The following is a 20,007-nucleotide window of genomic DNA, read 5'->3' as shown; positions in this document are numbered from 1 at the left end:
TATGATTATTTGGAGCTCAAGCACTCACCGGCCCTCGAATCCTACTGGGATTGGATCACGGTCCCAGGGGACCGGAAGAGGTACCATCAGTTGAGGGTGGGGACACTTCCACTAAATGCCCTAATAGTGAAATGGAATAAGGTACAAACTCCAAGGTGCCCCTTCTGTCCGGACCATAATGAAAACATCGGACATGTGTTATTTGCCTGCTCTGAATATAGAATACCCAGACACTCATGGCTTAAACCAATTTGCATCCAGTTAGGTTTAAAAACGTCAAACGAGGCTGTCAGGATCTTAAGAACAGACACCTCTCAGCCCGTTGTTATAGCTATGGCAAAATTCCTACACTGGATGTGGATAATTCGGGCACGCAAAATCTGTTTGGAATAAGTTTAGGATTGTTATTTTCTGTCGTACTGTTTGCGTTTATTTGAATTTCTGATCAGTATATTTTTCTTTGTGATAAACTATGCAAACCATATAAGTAGTTGTTACTTTTTTATTTTTTCGGTTGGCACTAATGAACTTAGCTGGATATTTTAAGATTATGTAAAGATGTAAATAGGATATTTTAAGATTGTGTAACAATGTAAATAGGATGAGATAGGAAGATGTTTATTACTTTTGCTTATTTATTGTATTAACTCACTGTGGATCCTGTATATTTGTGGGGTGGGGGGGAGGGGTGGGATAAAAACAACAAATTCTTTTTGTAAAATGTCTTTGATGATTGAAATATATCGAATAAAGACTAATTAAAGTGAAAGTGAATCAGTTCTTTACATGAGGTTCCAAGAACAGTCGCATTCCCAAAATAAAAAAAGGTACCTTTGATGAATATCAACTGGGGAACTGAAAACTCGAGTACTTTTGTTTAAAAAGAAAGCAGTGTAAAGCTCTGTTGGTTTACTCCCTTCCCACTAAAGGAATAAAGGAGGTGTGACTGCCTGCTGAAAAGATGAAAGCCAACAAGCGCTTCATAGTGTGTCATTAAGCTTCACTTCAGACCTGTAGTGTTCAAAAGAGAAATGTAATTAAGACCTTCTATAGGTCCAATCTGTGCCTCTACAACTTGGAAGAAAGACCCAGAAACAGAAGACGGAAAGCATTAACGTTGACCTGTGGGACCAGTTTATCAGTAGAAAAGAGTTAAAAGAGGGACAAGTAGAAAGCACCAAAAAAGCTTTCTCCTGTTTTCCAGGTCAATAACCATAACAAACGTACATTCAGAGATTCAGACAGACCCTTGATTAAAACGTCATCACCAAATTTGAAGCCCATTGACAAGAAACAAGAAGTTCCATATGAAACATGAGAGCCATTTCAAGATAGTAGCATTGCAGAGAAATGCCTCTTTTTGTATGGTCACACCCAAAGTTTTGGACTGATGCTGCTGCTTTGTCTACTCACAGTGCACGGAGGCCGGCTAACCAGTGCTTAGTGCCTGAGCCCCGACCTTAAAATGTGTGTTTGATTGGCTTATACCCAATTGGCATAAGCTAACGTAAGCCCCTGGTATTTGGTACACAAGGTTAGTAAGTTAGAAGGTCACCCCAGCAGCTGCAGCTCTGATTGTACCTCCTTCTGTGTGACAAAGGTAAAGCATGGTTCCGAGTCTGCCACAGCAAAATGGAAGGGCAGTTATAAAATGCTAGTTCAACTTTGTGATTAGAGGACTGGCAAAGCCCCATCCTCCCTTTTAAATAAATGCATGTCACCCTAAGGTAAATCTATTGAGCCCTAAGGCAAAGTGCTAAATATGAGAAATTAGAATCAGCAAAAGACGTCTCTATATTCAGGAGAAATCAGCAAAGCCAAAAACGGGCAGTTCACTTCCTTATATTAAAACACTCTTTGGCCAAAGAGAGGACACAATCAAACAATGGAAAATTAATTGATGAAACTGGACCCACACCAGACAGAGAACTTCCTCCATCAACAAATGACAATTGATTTAGTGGCCGGATGTCTAGAAGGCAGTTCCCTAACAACTGTCTCTTAGCATCCAAGACCAGTGATGATTTTCTAGGATAGTTCCTGCTGCAAGATTCAAAATATAAGGTGGAGTCAGGTCAAATGAAGAGCCAGATTTTACTTTCCTAACCAGACACACCAAATTCTCATCCTCAAGGGGTACAGAACCAGAAAGAGAATTATTCATGCCTCAGACTGGGTAGTTGTTTTGTCGGGGTGAGGGGAGGAAGGAGAGGGCAGCCCTTCCTAGTGTCAGGAAGGAAACAGAAATATTGAGTATTTTCTAGAAAAACAAGTGAATAATTCATTACTTTGGGATTTTGATGGGGATTATATTTTTTTTAACGTTGGGGTCAGTAAATGACTTCACAATCAAGAACACTTCTTTCGCTGAGTTAGCAGCATTATCAACTTTCCTGGAGAAGAAGCTTGCCTGCGCTTTCCTAATGGCATAGTGATATGTATTTATCACCTTCCCACAGTCCTGCTTATTACAGACCTCGTAGGTATTTCTCCAATTTCGTTCCAGAATTCAGCATTTCTTTTGCAGATCTCGTAGCTGGATGTCAAGCCTGGGCACAGGCCTCTCTATTTACCACTAGACCAGTACATTCTCACCAAGGGACACGTTCATCAAGCACAGTGGTAATCCATTCCATTTCCATTTAAATCTTTATTCGGTTTAAAAAACCTTGTAAGATACAATACATAAAAACCAAACAAAAACGGATCATACACATCATTGTAATACATAACAATACAGCAGTGGGTAAAAATATCATCACATCTTATTTGTGCAAAATACGCAAGAATCATCTAAACTGAGATTACATAGATCCTGGTCGGTCCCCCTTCTATTTGAGAACACTAAGTAGATATAACAATGATAAAATAATAATTTAATTTCTATTTGTTTAAAAAAGTAGTATACACCATAGCAATCAGACAGGCTGCAATATAACTAGTGAACAATTAATAACATGGTAAAATAGCTCATTACATTCAAAGTTTCTGATCTTTCTTTCTCCTGATCAGGGCAACACACAAGAGAAAACGACTTAGGCTAAACACAATCGGTTGTGCAGTATCTCCTTTAAATATCCTGAGTCCAACCTTAATTTGCCTAAGGCCTAACCTGTTACAGATTGGCTTAAGCCATTTTTTCCTTGCTTTAAGGTATGCTGGGCATGTGAACAAGACATGGGACTCGTCTTCTTTCATCCCCATTTGACAAAACTCACATATATTAGAGACATCGACCCCGGTCAACCCCTTATTACGTTTCCAGCTAGATGTTCTATCTTTTAAAAGCAAAATGCTATACCGGAACTTTAGATATAGGCTTTTGGCCAATGGTGGGTGAATTTCATCCATAAGGGGCTCTAATTGCATATTCATTTTAATTTCAAGGAACTTCGAGGTCAGAGTCCCTGTTCTAGGATTTGCAAACACTGAGTCTCTAATATAGTCCCAGTACCTTTGCTTCAAGATGTTTTTTGAGCTATTTGTAAGGGAATCAGGGTCAAGCCAAAAATCACATAGACCTAATTTTTCAAGCCATTTTTTAACATATTCCAGCCATGGCAAATGCGTAATGTTCTTTATGGCCAGTATCTCTTGCAATGCTTCTCTATAATCGACCAGCTCTTCAGTGGACCATAAACGGACCCAATAGAGTAGTGGGCGAAGCGAAGCATAGTCGTCAGTGCGCCTGAAGTTGAGATCCCATAATACAGGTGTCAATGGTGTTGACCGTGGTATCCCCAACAATTGCCGAATGAAGGAATTTTCCCTCACTCGAAAAGTATCCTTTGAAGCATTTGCCCAGAGATCCGCGCCATAAAGAGAAGAAGATTGCACTTTATATTTAAATAATTCAATGGCTGGTGAGACCGCTTTGAAATGGCTATTCTTATGCTTCTTTAAGATTGGAGCCTGATTTTGGGTTAACCTTAGTTTTGAATTCTCCAATTGTGTTTTCCATGTCAAATCACTGTCTAAAATAATAGCCAGGTATTTAAAATTAGAAACTTCTTCAATAGGTTCATTGTTTATTTTAAAAACCTTATTGAAGCCTTTATGGGGGTTGATTGTCATAACTTTTGTTTTTGAGGAATTGATTTCTAATTTCTTGTCATGACAATACAAACTAAATGTATTTAAAAGATTTTGGAGCCCCCTAGGTGTCTGAGAAATTAAAATTGTGTCGTCTGCAAATAATAGTGCCGGAACGGCTTGCCCACTCAATTTGGGAGAGTCATGCTCGCAGCCCAAAAGAGTATCAGGGATGTCATTGACATATAAAGAAAATAAGGTAGGTGCCATTACGCACCCTTGCCTTACCCCTTTTGCTATTTTTATTTTTTCAGTGACTTCTCCATTCGGACCCCATCTAACATGTGCATAATTGTTCTCATGGAGTCTAATTAGAATTTGAAGGATATTACCAGGGACGCCCATTTCATTTAATGTCTTCCATAGGGCTGCCCTGGGTATCATATCAAAAGCTGCCTTTAAGTCAACAAAGGCCACGTATATGTGGGAACTCCTTATAATGGTGTATTTCCAGACTAAACATAAAAATCTAAAAACCTGGTCTACTGTACTTATCTTACATCTAAAACCAGCCTGATATTTTGTGTAAATAGAGTGTTCTTCAATCCAAGAAGTGAGCCGACCAAGGACCTGCCGTGCAAAAAATTTTTGTAGCACGTCAATAAGGCTGATAGGTCGGTAATGTGAAGGATTTGACCTATCACCCTTCTTGAACAGAGTCACAATCTCTGCCCCCTTCCAGGTTTCCGGAATAGGAGCTCCTTGAGCAATTTCGTTGGATAATAAATTGATGTAGGGAGCCCAAATGTAGTTTTCGTGTTTCCAAAGGTCACCTGGTATTTTGTCAGGGCCTGGTGCTTTCCCTGGCTTCACTGCCTTAATTGCAGAGATAGTTTCTGTTAAAGAAAAAACAAGAGGTGCATCATACGCTACCAATGGAGCCTGCAGACTATCCCAGCCTCCACTCTGACCTGAACTTGTACATGAGTATAACATAGTAAAATGCTCGACCCATGTCTTTTCCTCTAGAAATTTATCTTTACATTCTATCATCCCCCTGGTGCCTCTAGCAATGAGGCTCCAAAAAGTGGTCTGATCTTTACGCTTGCATGCATCCAATAAATCAGACCAAACCCTTTCGTCCCACTCTCTCTTGGCCTTTGATAAAGTTCTTTTATACTGTACTCTCCTGGTTCTCACAATATCCATTGAGCCCCCCCTAACCGCTATAATTAAATCTGACTTGGCTGTTCTACAATCCTGGTTATACCAGGTATTCCCTGTTTGGTTACTTTTTTGGGCATCATGTGATCTTTTTATTGCCCTGGTCAGGATCCCGCCAAGTTGGTTAGTTAAATGCTCATGGGATTTTATCAAACTAAGATTTTGGATATCAGTGTTATTGCCTAGGAGTGAAGACATATGACTCACAAATACATTATAGATTTGAGTAATGATTTTGGAGTTGCCTAGTACTACTGGCCATTTCAGGGATCTGCGATTATTTGCCACTAGAGGATCTTGTGGCAAGGATATAGTGCTGTTTGCACTTTTATCAAGGGTTTTAAAGATCTGGGTTTGAACAGATAAAATCAGAGGATAATGGTCGCTTTCCATGCGATCATCCACAGTAAGGTCGATGATCATAGGCCACAAGTTCAGGGAGACTAATAAATAATCTAAGTGGCTGGAGTATGCCCCTCTGGTAAACGTTGGTCTACTAGGACAGTCTGATGACAACCGCCCGTTGCATGCGCGTAGGCCTATTTCTAATGTCAAGTTCAGTAGTTGTAAAGCGCTCACAGAGCAGGGTGCTTTGTAGTTTGTATCTACTAGGGGGATATTGTAGGCGATGTCCTCATCCTTATAGATGTCTTCTAAACCTATTATAGGTTCAAAGCCTCTGTTAAAATCACCACCTATAATTATTTGTGCATTTTGATCAAGTCCCGCCAAAAAACTATTCAGATGATTTACAACTGTTGATTCTTTACATGATCGATGTGGTCTATTATAAATATTGATCACGTAAGTACTACAACCCTTAGTGTTTTTTTAGCTTGAGTGATAAAATGTCGGGATTGTTCATATCAATTTGCTCAAAGGACAGGCCTCTTGTGATTTTCACCCAGATTGTTAATCCGCCTGAGGGTCTCCCCCCATTTGCGTTTACTGCGGGTATGAAAAAAGATCTATAATCCACCTTGAAGTAGTTTTCGAGCCCCCATGTCTCCTGGAACATAATTAGATCCCCACTCGTCAGGTAATCATGCCAAGACGGGTCTAAGAGATTTTTTTTCAAACCCGCTATATTCCAGCAGATAATTTTCATGCTTCCTAAATCCCCCAGTGCTTCTACTGCCTGACATGGTGTGCTTACCCTAGATGTATCTAAGTGCGATTGTTGCGCTACTGTTTCAGCTGGATGTAATGGCTGATGCAAGATTTCATTAGGTACAGTCTGATTTGTTCCAGCTTTAAGCAACAACCTACGATGTATGTAGTTTCTTCTACATGGCATTATCGGGTCCCCTCTCTCAAGTCAGTCGCAGTCAGCTAAGCCGGCTAGGGCTTCAAACCTATTTGAAGTGCTAACTCCCCAGTTGTAAGATGGGGCCCCAAAACCCCAGTCATTAGAGGGGGCATTCCATCCAGGTGCAGGAGTAATGGGGAAGGGTGGGTTCTGGTAAGAGCTCAGCCATCCTCCATTAAAGTTAGCATTGCCCATAGGTACTGGGGTATTAGGATACCGTGTATTCTGCTGCATACCTAGCCATCCTCCATTATATTTAGCATTTCCTGTAGGGCCACAATTATTGGTTATTATACCAGGCCCTTGTCTGGCCATTTGATTCCAATTTTGCCCTAAGGTAGTGTTTTGAAAGATGTTGTGTTGGTTTGGTGGCCATTGACCCACCCTATTTTGGGGAGCATAAATCATGTCAGAAACTGATGGTCCCCCTCCCCAACCATGCGCTCTTGTTGACCAAACTGGCTTCCGGGGTTTTTGAATGTTGGCCTTTTCTATTTCATTATAGAAAAATTCTAGTGTAAGGGGGATTATAGAGCTACTTCTCTTTTGTGGTGGAAGGATATTTGGTAAAATATCTGGAAGAGCAGCTGCAGACGAGAGGTTTAGTATCACACAGTCGCCTTCCATTTTTTCTGCTTATTACCTATCCAACCAACCCTCCTTGCTGTTTTAATTTCATCGGCCAACCGCTGTTCACCCCCCTGCGCTAGCCGCATATTATTTGAGAGCCAGTATAATGCCTTACTTTTTAATGATGAGGCTGACTCAATTTGGTCTGGTAATAGGGTTGGTGTATTGGCTAACACAAGCACTAACGGTGCTGCTTCAACTACAAATTGAGTTTGATTCTCATCAAAACAAGAGTGCACAATAGTTTGCATGGAATCAATTGGTCTGTCAGTCGGGGCTTCTAGTGGCAAATTGGTAGTATTTTTGCCAGAGGTTTGAGGACATTCTACAGGAATTACTACTGGAGGAATAGCATCTGGCGTTACCTTGGGTACGTTATCTTTCTCTGGGAGATCACTATCTTTATTGACATTACTAAGGGCATTGCCTATTGCATCTGCTAGGCCATTTTGTGCACTCCCAAGCTTCTTTATCTCTGCGGAGAGTTTATCAATCTTACTAATAAGTGGCTTGATAATTGTCTGTATTTTTATTTCTAACAGCTCCGCTATTTTAGACATTAAGTCCTCGTCCAAAGTGTCCCTTAGATTATTTTCCTCATTGTACTTGCATATATTTTTTTCCTTTGGTGGTGGTGATGTAGCCTTGTTTTTCCCAGAGCGTGCCCCCCCACGTTTGTTTTGTAATCTGCGACAGGCTCTAACTGCCCTGGAGGACGGCTTGGCCGATGGATCATCCTCCACAGCTTCTTTATCATTGTCATTAGTTCCTTCAACCTCAATGATAACCTGTGCATCAGATTCATTAACCACGTGATGATCAGTGTCCCTCACATTCAATGTACTCACATCGATGTTAACAGTTTCTGGGGAAGCTGGTACCTGAAGATCGTTGTTCAGGTCTATTAACAGGGACTCATTGGTTTGTGAGGAGGTAGGTGGGCTCATGGGATGAAGAATAGGTGATTGGGACAGACCTAACGATTGTCTGCGTTTGCTGTTTATTTGACTGACCACTTGAACAAGGTAGTTCTCCATGGTGTTCTTCGGTGTGTCGGGTGCCGTATGATTGTTTCTTTTACGCATATTTTGCAAAAAAATGTGAAAGTCTTATGCCCACTGCTCAATTGGTTGACAAAATATAGGTCCCAAAATTAAAACAAAAAAGTCTTACTTCAAATTTGTGCAGATATCCAGCAGACTCCTTTACAGAATCATCAGTGTTGTTGACTGTACCAGCGTCAGGAACACCACTACTTGCCGTAGACAATTTTAAGGATGATCCCCTGTTGCACAGCAAAGTAATAATAAAAGGGGTGGCCTAGCCTGGCCTCCTAGTGCCGATGAGGGCCGTAGAGGGCCCGCCCTTTGCCCGGGCTTAGCCCCGGCCGTCCCGCTCGCGTCCCGCGACGCGGGGTTCCTCCTCCCTTTATGCTGCCTTTCGCGCTCGCTGGCGCGTGCTGCGTCACCTCCTCGCGCCGCCGCGTGGCCTGCCGGGAGTTGAATTCCCCCCGGAGCGGCGGCGCGGTTTCAAATGCCAGGAAATGACTCTCGGCGGTGGCGTCCAATGCGTCAGCACAGGTAAGTTCTTGGTTTGTGCCTGGAATGACTCTCGGCGGTGGCGGCAGCAGTCTCTCCCCAGGTGCGGTCAGGTAAGTGCCAGCAAATGACTCTCGGCGGTGGCGGCAGGTACGTGTGTCTCCCCAAATAATTCCAGTCCATATATGCTTGACTTCTAGGTTGCTTGGTGCAGCTGCGGTTGGTCCTTAGAAAAAACTCTTCTCCCACAACCGGCCTGGTCCCCTTGTGCAGGCCTCTCCGTGACCAGGCCTACCCTCAAACGTTTCTGTCTTGGTATCCCCGGTTCGTAAAGACAACACTTCCTCTTTCTTTGTCCAGGAAATTCTAACAGTCAAAAGTCATTGAAGAAAGTACCGCCGACCATCCGGAAGGAAAAGTCTGAAGGCAAACCGCACAAGAGGCCAACAAGAAACAGGCAACCATCCAAAAGCGAAGAAGGTGCATGTGGAAACAGAGCAGATCCAGCCTCCAAGGAGCGGAAAACAGTGCAGAAGACCAAGATGAAGGATTACCTCTGGTCCGAACTTCTAGTGGTGGTTGGAGGTTCCCCTTGTTCCTCTCTCATTACTGGCATGTAGGAATTCCCTGCATGTGCTTACTCCCGGAGTTAATCCACTCTCTGAAGGCCTGGTCGCCATCAGTCACAGAATCCTTAATATCTAGTTTCATGGAAGTTAGAAGGAGGTTCAATTCTGTGAGAACAGGTTTAGACCAGCACCTATTTATCATCTTAGAATTAGGGCAAGGATTTTATGCAAGGTAACTAGTATTGGAACTATCAAGTAATTAGACCACAGTCCTAGAAGGAGAATGTTTACAGACAGGTCACAGATATTGGTAAACACCCGGGTCGAGAAGGTGACCTTTCTTGTGAATGAAAGAATTCACCAATTGTATGAGTTGAAATGCAGTTGGAGTTTGTATTTGATTAGTAGCTTGCAGACAATGCAGGCCCTCTAAGTGTATATTAAGGCCCCGAAAAGTGCCGATTTAAGGGCCTGGATAGCTAGTGCTTCCTGCCCCCTTCCTATTTACCTGATCCTGTTTGATCATATTATAGCCCGCAGGGATGGCCTGTACTGCATCCAGCATTGTTCCCTCGTTAAGCCATGTTCTAGTTAAAAACATTACTTCCAGGGACTTTTCATCTATTAAAGGGAATATTTCAAGTTGATGTTTCACTAAAGATCTTCACTTGACCAGGAAGAGGAACCCTGTTAACTTACTTAAGTGGCCAATGCTCTCGCCGGACAGCACTGATGAGTAGGTACAATTTTTACAGGTCAAAGCTCTATGTTCGTGATGGATAGCTGGTGTATCGCCTTTGATAGTGGTCTCTGACCTCTGGCGTCTTTTCCTTGGGACTTCTTCTGGCAGACCACCGCAAAATGGTTGGGAATTCTGCAGTTGGTGCAGGTCCGGCCCTACGCGGGGCACTTGCTGGCGGGGTGTCCGTCCTGGCCGCAGTACCCACACTTTGACTTGGTTGTTGGGAATTTTTGTTTTCTGTTCGCGTCACACCTGTTTCTTGCCCGGATTGCGTCAGCACGCTCCATCTTGATATTCACTGTTTTTTCCTGAGTTCTTGTAAAGGCTTGGTCCATTTTCTGGCCCTCACTGCCGACAAATCATGCATTTGCACCAAGATAAGGATATCTTCTAGGCTTATGTTGGATTGGGGCAGACTTAGGTCTCCGAGTACCTTGTCTCGACATCCTTGGATGGCCTGCACCCTGATCTCCTTGGGTTCGTTGTCCGCTGTGCAGGTGATGGACAGATTCCGCATCAGGCATAGAAGGCATCGATGGACTCTCCTTTGCGTTGTCAGACTTGGCGCAGCTTGAAGCTCATCATTTCATGAAGCTTTATTCGGTTCATATTATACAAATGACCATAAAAGCATACATGCAAAAACATATAATTAGGTGACGATATACAGATAAAAACGAGATACAAAATTTAAAATATCATACTTTTCCTGGAATTAATGGATGTACATAGAAAAGTAGGAGTAAAAAAACATTTATCAGGAGAATTCATATTATAAATCAACTTCATTGCCTCCTCAACATTATAGATACCATTTTTATAAACACTGGTTTCAGGTAGGCCACCCTAAGATTCATGAAAAGGGTGCAGATTAACATAAAGTGCAGTGTGCTTTGTTTCGAATGTCCATCACATGGACAAGGACCAACAGGGCGCTTCTTAAGATGAGGAAAAGCGACCAAATGGTGAGCCAGTCCAAATCTAAGTCTCGTAAGGACAAACCTGTGGGCTGGTCTAGTTACCTGGCTCAAGTATAGTTGAAAGCCTTCATAGTCGATATATTTGTTATAGAGGTTAAGTGTGGTCAGGTGGCCATTGGTAACTAAACGCTTTTGGGCTCTATACAACATGAATTTGTTTTTCATCTCCTGCTTAGAGAGATCTCCTGCAACATAGGGGTCCACTGTTATATTAAGACCATAAATTGCCTGAAAACTGTCTACGATGTACTTTATATAAACAATAAGATTCTATCAATGTGAAGTGGTGATACATTTTTAGGTGTTTTTATTCTTCAAGGGTCTAGTGAGATACTAGGCTCTCTCTTAGGTCTAGAAAGACAAGAGCACTATGTGCCTTTTAAAATACCCCTCACACACTAAAAAGTCCTTTAGTGTCATGCTTCATCATAGGGGTCTTCCCGTCCCTATAACGGGGCGGGGCGTGCTACGACCAAACGAACTACGCGGGAGCACTTAAGTTGTGACAGAGGCTATGTGTAGGTGTAGGGGTGTCATGAGACACAGTGGAAGCAAATCGCCTTGGGCTGCAAAAGCGATTTTTATGCCTTATGTGATCAAAGGCAGAATTAGTACACCTCTCATAACTGGTTAGTTCCACCAGATGTATTCTATAGAACCCTCATACTGGTGGGGTTCACGTTTATCTCATCACACATACAATTGCGACTCAACACACTGAAACTAACAACCTAACTGGAAGAAGTATAGGAGACCCTAATTCGCGTTTAAAAACAATGATTGTATCAACTATGACTAGCTTGCAGGCGAAGGGTGTTCAGCGTGGTCTTACATTTACAAGATCCTGGGAGCAACTACAATCCCTTGAAAAAGTAACACCCAAATAGCAAATTTTTTCTACTTGCTGTACTTTCACCCCTTCTATGAAAAATGCATGATTTTTATTAGCCCTGGCCCCACAGATCATCGTATGGGTTTTGCTCTTATTAATTATTAATTTTCTACCTTTTATAAAAACAGAGAACCGGTCCATCAGACGCTGGAGACCTATAGGGGTCCTTGACAATAACACAGCGTCGTCTGCCTAGAGCAGTACTGGCACTTCTGACCCTTTTACCTGAGGCGCATCAGCTCTGACTGTTTTTAAAATTGAATCAACGTCATTTATAAAAAGAGTAAAAAGCAGGGGGGCGAGGACACAACCCTGTCTTATTCCACGCTTTACATAAAAATTAGGGGTACACTCCCCGCTTACCCCGTAGCGCACACAGGCTTGCATCTTTTCATAGAGTCGGGCTAAGAAGAAAATAATTTCCTCAGGTGCACCAAGTACTAGCAGGGTTGGCCATAAAATTGAGTGATCGACCAGATCAAATGCACTGCTCAGGTCAGCGAAGCAAAGATATAAAGTGCCACCCTTGGCCTTGGTGTATTTGCCAATTAGTAAATCTAGATTTAAGCATTGATCTAATGTACCACACCCCTTCCTAAAACCATACTGTGAGCTGGCCAGGATCCCCTTCTCATCAGCCCACTCTTCCAACCTGAACAGCAACACTCTGCTCATGATTTTTACCGATGAGTCGAGTAAGCTGATCGGGCGGTAATTACATGCTGCTGACTTGTCCCCCTTTTTGTGGATAGGGACAATAATAGAGTCCCCCCATGTTGGTGGAATCATGGTAGTCATTGCTGCATTAAGAACTAAAGTAAGTATAGGGCCCCATAACAGTGGGAGAGCCTTGTAGACGTCAATAGGGACCCCGTCTGGTCCCTGGGCCTTTCCCCCTTTACTGGCCTTAATACTGCTTTCCACCTCAGCTAGAGTAATGTCTAATGGAATTATAGGCCATACTCTTTGTTTCACACCATTATGGCCGGCAGTTTGAAATATGGCTGAAAAGTGGGTGACCCAGCCCTCACTACTAACATGGGACGCAAGATGTGGGGCTTTAGTGTCCATAGGAAAGGGGGAGTTTACTATTGCCCAAAACAGGCAACAGTCGGAAGTAGCCGCTGCCTGCGCTAAGTTGTCCCAAGATTCTTGCTGCAACTCCCTCTTCCTTTTGGAAAGAGCTAATTTGTAATCACATCTTAAAAGTATCACTTTGTTCTTGTCCCTGGGCCTAAGAGCTAACGCCTGCTTTAGTTGAGAAAGGAGGACTGTACATGCATGATCGAACCATCCCTTTTTATGGACGGTTTTCCCCTTTCTGGTCCCTGTAAATATGGTATCTATAGTCTTATTAATATTAATACAATTCTCTAAAATAAAAGCAGAGGCACTCCCTGGTGTCAGGATACCATTAATATCTACCATAGATTTAGATATAATTATGCTCATTACCTTCTCAGATTTTTCCCCTTTCCACCTTAACCTTGCCCCGTTTAATCGGTGTGGTTCAACGTTAACTATGATTCTGGAGGTCCGCAGTGTACTACGTTTCCAAATCTCAGTTCTCATTAGGATACAGTTGTGGTCACTTAGGGTGGGTTCCTCAATTACAGGAGTCACACAGTATGACACAATATTTGATGAGACCATAACATGGTCAATGTGGGAATTAGTATTCCTGCCTGTATAGGTAGGAATTGTTTGACCACGGGCATCTTTCGCAGGCTGTAGGAGCTCTAAATCATAAGTTGACATTATATTATTTATTGCCTCACCATACACGTTATGTGGGAAATGGGGGGTGTTATCACCCCTGTTATTTTGTACCCCACATGCCCGGGAAAATTACATTGGGCAGATCGGAGAGTTAAAATCATCTACCCAGATGAAATCAAAGGTAGTTTTAGCCTCTGCTATCAGCTTCGCTATGGCACTTTCTAATTCGACTATAACTTTGTGCCATGTATTGTCAAATATATTATTATAAAAATTGACTAAAAACACCTCATGGCCTTCCTTCTCATGTATCCATAAGATTTGAGAATGTGTTCCTACAGTTAAATGTCTAACTACAGTCAGCATTAAATCTAAAGATAGTAAAATAAGCAATCCACCCTTTGCTCTACCGTGCCGCGAACTTACTGCTTCCAGATGATAGCAAACAAACCCATCATAACTGGGTTTTGCGGAACACCAGGTTTCTTGGAGACACAGGATGTCATGTGATCTAATGAAATCGGCCCACCCCAGCATTCTTTCTTTGGAGGCCCAGCCAGCTATATTCCAGCTAACAATTGATATTCCCCTCATATTGCCACAATCGGGCTGGTCTTGAACAGTGTAACAATTAATATCATCCCCACTATACTCTCCCACAACTATGCCAGCATTTAGATTATCTACATCTACGGTTCCTCGGTCGTTTACCATCCTCTCTTTTGTAAAATCAGTTTTAGGCCCGCTATCATTAATCAAATTTGAATCGGCCATCAGGGTTTGCTCCGAATCTATATCTTTTTCGCTTAGTTCGTTCACCTGGCTATTTGGAGTCACACACAGGGGAGACCCAGAAACCCGGGTATGTCAATCATTTAAATCCAGGGAACTTAGGGCTTGATATCTGTTTTGCGTTGGAACCTCAAAAGTTGGGCGATGGATAGGTGTATAAGGTCTACTTCTGTTGTTATCAGGGGGCGCTTTAATAAGATGACTATAGAAGTAGCCAAGTGGACGCACACATATACTATCCTCATCATAAATTAGGGAGGCTGCTCTTAACAGGACTGTTGTGACGTGTTGAGGATGTTTAAATTTAACAATAACACAATCGCCCCTAGAGATCTTACTGGAATTGCCAATCCAATTTACCCTTCTAGTAGTCAGTATTTGATCAGTATAGGTAATTGGGAACCCACATTGCTTATGCAACCATGAAACTGTTTTATTTTTAATGGATTCATATGATTCCCGCTGATACTGGGGCAAGTTAGTTTCAGAAGATGGTACATTAGTTAAAACGACCACATAAGGTGCACAGTCAGGGGGAAGATTAATAAAACGACTTTTCTTCACTACTGTTGACCCCGTATTGCTCTCTAGTACTGATGTTGCCTGTTGTTTCTGACAAACTATTGGCAGGGGGTCGGGCGTAGCTGCTTCGATTACGCTTAACCTCCCATTAGGTGGCTTTGATATGTCTTTACTAACACCAGGACCCTTATCGACAACCCTAAATCTTTCAACCATATCAATGTGGGTGTCCAAAAGGCCTCCTAGTCTTCATACCTCTGCAGAAATCAGATCAAGTTTACCACTAGGGGTTTAATAATCTTTTCTATCTTGGCATCTATAATACTGACTAGTAGATCAAGTGGCTCAGTATTCATTTTAACTATGCCTATCTTATCCATTAGCTCCGCTTCACATGCAGTACTTTTGGGTAGTGTTTCTGTTCTTTTTTTGTTACGATTTCCCCCACGTTTAATTTGTACTTTCCTACATGCCCTCATTGCTCTAGGGGCCGGGGAGCGCTATGGTGGAGTATCATAGGATGCATCCAGTATATCCTGACTAGACGCTGATTGGACTGGCACTTCTGTTATTAAAACATCGGGGTTACCAAGTTCACAGCTATCATCCAATGGTAATACGGCCAATGGGGTAGGCAGTGTAGGGGATATAGCAGGAGGACTCCCCCGACCTAACGATAATCTCCGTTCATTATTCATTTTAACTTCTTTCACTAAGTAGTTATCCAGCGTGGCTAACACTGGTGGGGTTTTTACGACTTTCTGTTTAGACATTGTTAACACTAGCAACAAATCCCAAAGTATTTAGATTAAAAGAACAAAGGCTATCATGAAAGCAAAATACAATAATAATACATTTTTTCCTATAGCTTTACAACTCAATTATGATAATATACGTTCAGGGAATTCAAGAGTCTCACTTTGCGGGTGTGGGTAACCTCTGCTGCAAAGACCAAGATCTGTGGCCCAGCCCAGCCTCGTCCTGCCCCGGACTGCCACAGACTGTCCCGCCCTTGTCCCGGGCTTCTCCCGGGACGCTCCCGCGCAGCGTGCACTTGGGTCATTTAAATGTCATGTGCGGTGTCCTGTGGGCGGGGCTGTCAGCCAAACGCGGGACCAGGTGTTTCAGATCGAGCAAGGACTCCTGGTACTTCGAGTCCCTGCTGCGTTCAGCGCGATCTTTTTCATGGCCCCCTCGCCCCCACGGCACACACAGCAACATGTGCCCCGGTGAAAGTTGCTCCCTGGAGTTTTAAACGCCGCAGCGGCACCCGCGAAGCGGGTGCGGCAAGTTGTGTGGTTAAAGTCTTCCTCCCATAATGTCATCAACAACACCGCGGACAGCAGGGCTCCTCTGCAGATTAGCAAAGCTTGAACCTCTTGAAGCCTGGGTTGAGCTGTGGATCAAAATGGGCATTGAGTGCTCTCACTGCTGCATCATTGTCGGTGGCAATACCTATGTTTGGTAGGTGTTTGAATAATTCGGATATTTTGTCTACGGCATATTGGAGGAGCAGCAGCCTCCTGACGGCTCCATCGGTCTCTCTTGTGGCAACAAAGTAATTTTCGAGCCAGTCGATCCAGATTTACCATCGTGGAGAGACCACTAGTTCACTGAATGGCAGCAGAATCCCGGTGAGGGCGTGCTGCACTAGGACCCTCTGCTGGGCCGGGGTTCGTGCTTTATCCGCCATGGAGAGTTACCTTTTGAGATTGCCTGGACTGTGCAGGTCAGTAGTCATCTAGTCTTTCCTTCATCCACTTCTTGGGCCTGACTCCGCTGTCGCTGTATGCTTGCTGGGGTCGTGAACTGGCTTGACCCTTGTCTGTCAGAGCTTCTTCCTCTGCTTGTGAAGTGTTCTTTTGTTTTTGTGATATTTATTATCTTTTTTTCTTTTCACTATCTTTCTGCCTTTTTGTTGTCTCTGTCCTTTTCTTTACTTTTGAGTTATTTCCTTTTTCTTTTCTGTTCTTTCCTCCGTGGTCAATGGGAGACTGTGTTTATGCCTTATCCGGGGCTTTGGCTGCAGCAAGGCTATGCTTGTGCCTGTCAGGCCTTCCCTGTGCTGTTGTTGCAGGCAGGGGTCCTCCGGGGAGCACACATGGTGTTGTGCTGGGCAGGGCGGGGCTCGCCTGCTGCTCACTCACCGCAGAGCCGCTCTTCAGCATCCCTTGTAGAGGAGCAGCAGCAGGACCGCTGACCTGTTACACTTGGCACCTCAAGGTGTGCCACTGGTTGGATGGGCTGTCTATCAAGGCAATGCATTCTGTGGATGACTACACTATACCATTTGCGTTGTAATTTGTCTTTGGTGATGGGGTCTCAAATAGTCATTTTGCTAGACTGCAGATGAGACATGAGATGTAGCTTGTAATTGTGACTCAGTTTGTTTTCTTTAATGCCTGGTTCACACAACATGTTAATTGCTCGTTTATGGATTTTTTGTCTAGACAGTGCATGCTTCACCTGTCATAAATAAACATTGGTACCCATTAGTCAAACATGTATTTTTTGGATTACTTTGTTGTCTGAGAGAATGCTGCTGATTTAAAGCATTTTTATTCCGAAAATGGCTTCTTAAAAATGCAAAGAAACAAATAGTTCTTGGTTAACGTTGATCTACTGTGCCATTCTTTGCAGTGCGTGCTTTTATTCACTTATAACTCAAATTTCATCTTCTTTCTCTTTTTTAAAATACTATTGTTTAGGGACACAGATTAACGCTGTAAATGCAGTCTGTTCATCAGAGGTCTACTCCCAGCTTCAGTATCGTTGAAGCTTAGAGTTCTATTTTTTAATGGGATTTCATTTATAGGAGAGTTGAGGACAGCACACTCAAAAGTGTCCAATTATTAGTGAACCATTCCCCTAATAAAGAGCCACACCTATTGACTTTGCCAATGCTTATCGTCCAACATATATCACTGTAATTGTATTACAAATGTAATATAAGATCTAAAACTATAATTCTTAGTTCAGTAATTTATCCGTAGATAGCTGCCCATTAGAAAAAGACAAGGGTTTTTTTTATTTTCACAAACATCAATCTAACATTGCAGATCTGTGAGAGATTTGAGGACCATCTGCTCCTTAAATCTCCTAGAAATAGATAATAGGTGCTAGAACCACTATCCTCATTCCTGATGAGTTTGGAATATAAATGTCGATTCTTTACCTTCTTAATACATGACTGCAAACCATCCACAAAAGCCGATTTAATCTTATGGACCTAGGAGAAAAATATAATATTTTGTAATGTGTCTAGAAATAAAGAAATATTAAGGCTCTGCTCTGCATTTATCATTGTGGAGAACAATCAACATCAGAATACAAACTTTCCAACTATAACAATTTAAAAGATGTACAAAATGCTATGGCAGGTATTGGTAAATTAAAATATGCTACATTTATCACTCACAAAACCTATCTTTAATAAATTATGTTGCTATAATCCGTTAATAAGCTGCTGATCCCAAAGCAATTAATAGAATGTCATTTGTTCTTCAAAAATATCAAAATTACCATTTAGCTGTAGATCTGCCACCCCTTGAGTAAAAGTTGATATAGGCAGTGGATAATATCAGAGTTATTTCTATTGCTGAAGTGCTGACTACTTATACTAGATTGCTGCAACTGCTCATGCACAGTCTTCAAGTACTGAGGGCTGTCCCACCCACAGCTCCTATATGAGGATTTGCAGTCCAGATAGCTAGCACATAAAGAAGACAAGTAGGAGCTTATGAACACTTCAGGCTCCCATATCATATAAAGAAGTCAATCGATGAACTTTGAATATAAGTATCCTCCAAAATATAATTGAAGCATAGCCCACCAGATTTTGTTCAAACTCAATTAAGCTGTCAGTTGTTTTAATGCTACAATTTAGAAATGCAGTTTTAAGAACTATAGCTACTGAAGCTAATTAATAGATCCTCCATGTAGGCCAAGTAATTCTTAGGTCGAGCCATAGTCAGCGCGCATGCTGTAGTAGAGTATGGACGAGAAGCCCCGCCCACTCTCCGCCCATATTTGTCATTGGTTTCTGCTTTCCCTTCGTAAATGCAGGCTTCTGATTGAGTAATTGGTGTGTTAGTCCCTCCCTCCTTAGTGCCACCTTTTCCTCATTTGTAACCTCCCATGGCTACTGGCCCCTTTACTTCTGTTGTTACATGGTTCTGTTTATTAGTATTCTAAGCACTATTTTCTTTATTGAGTTTCTCATACTGCAGGCATGACATGCTTTGTTTTAATGAAGCACCCCAAGCACTTTCACTTTAAGGTCTATTACTTTTAAATATGCTCTGCACCCCATCTCACCGGCTGCATCGATGCCGTGCGAAGCCGGCGCCATGTTAATTAAAAAAATCTATATGTAAATCACAGATGGTGCCAGATAAATATTAAAAACAAACATTAATCAAATCAAGTCCCAGCACTTGCTGCCCGTTTAATATGGCGTTCACCTATTGGCACCAAAACCGAAGACAGATTTTGTGCTAAGATTTTCGGAGATGTAAAACACACAAAAACAACTCCCCCACATTGCCATTTATAGCCGACGGGCCCAAAAAAAAAAGGAACAAAACTGAACGATAATTATTAGGGCTGGGCGTAGTTCACGAAGTAGCGCTACGTGAAGCTACGCAAATTGCACTTTGCACTACGCGAGCTACGCGTAGCACTACGCGAACTGCTTTGTAGCCTGTTCGCACTGTGCAAGATGCCGTTTTCAATGATTGCACAGTGCGGACAAGCATCCAGCACTGTGCAATCATTGAAAACGGCATCTTGCATAGTGCGAGCTGTAGTTTTCTGCCGCTCGAGTAGATTTTTACTCGAGCGGCAACTTTCTCAACGCGGACTGGTAGTTTCTCATCGCGAGCGGTCGTGGCTCGCCTTCCACCCTCCTCCTGCAGCAAACCTCAAACAATTTCAAAAAGCCATGAGATATTTGTCATTTAAATTAGACCTGTCATTTCTAAATAATTATTAACCCTGGGCAAAGCACTATGCTACGCTCGCGTAGTTTGCGAAGTTTCCGCTACTTCGCACTATGCG

The 20,007-nt window shown here is 42.5% G+C and overlaps 1 protein-coding gene across 1 annotated transcript in view; it reads right to left on the bottom strand.

The window, feature by feature from the left end:
• Nucleotides 1-20,007, bottom strand: part of POLN (DNA polymerase nu) — a 2,689,548-nt gene that overhangs the window by 934,313 nt on the left and 1,735,228 nt on the right. The window contains exon 19 of the mRNA XM_078678603.1: nucleotides 18,125-18,178. Within this exon, the coding sequence (XP_078534729.1) occupies nucleotides 18,125-18,178 (54 nt within the window). The remainder of the gene's footprint in view (nucleotides 1-18,124; nucleotides 18,179-20,007) is intronic.

This window comes from Lissotriton helveticus, chromosome 2_2 (assembly GCF_964261635.1).
Source record: "Lissotriton helveticus chromosome 2_2, aLisHel1.1, whole genome shotgun sequence".
Taxonomy (NCBI): Eukaryota; Metazoa; Chordata; class Amphibia; order Caudata; family Salamandridae; genus Lissotriton; species Lissotriton helveticus.
This window is presented reverse-complemented; position numbering and strand designations above follow the sequence as displayed.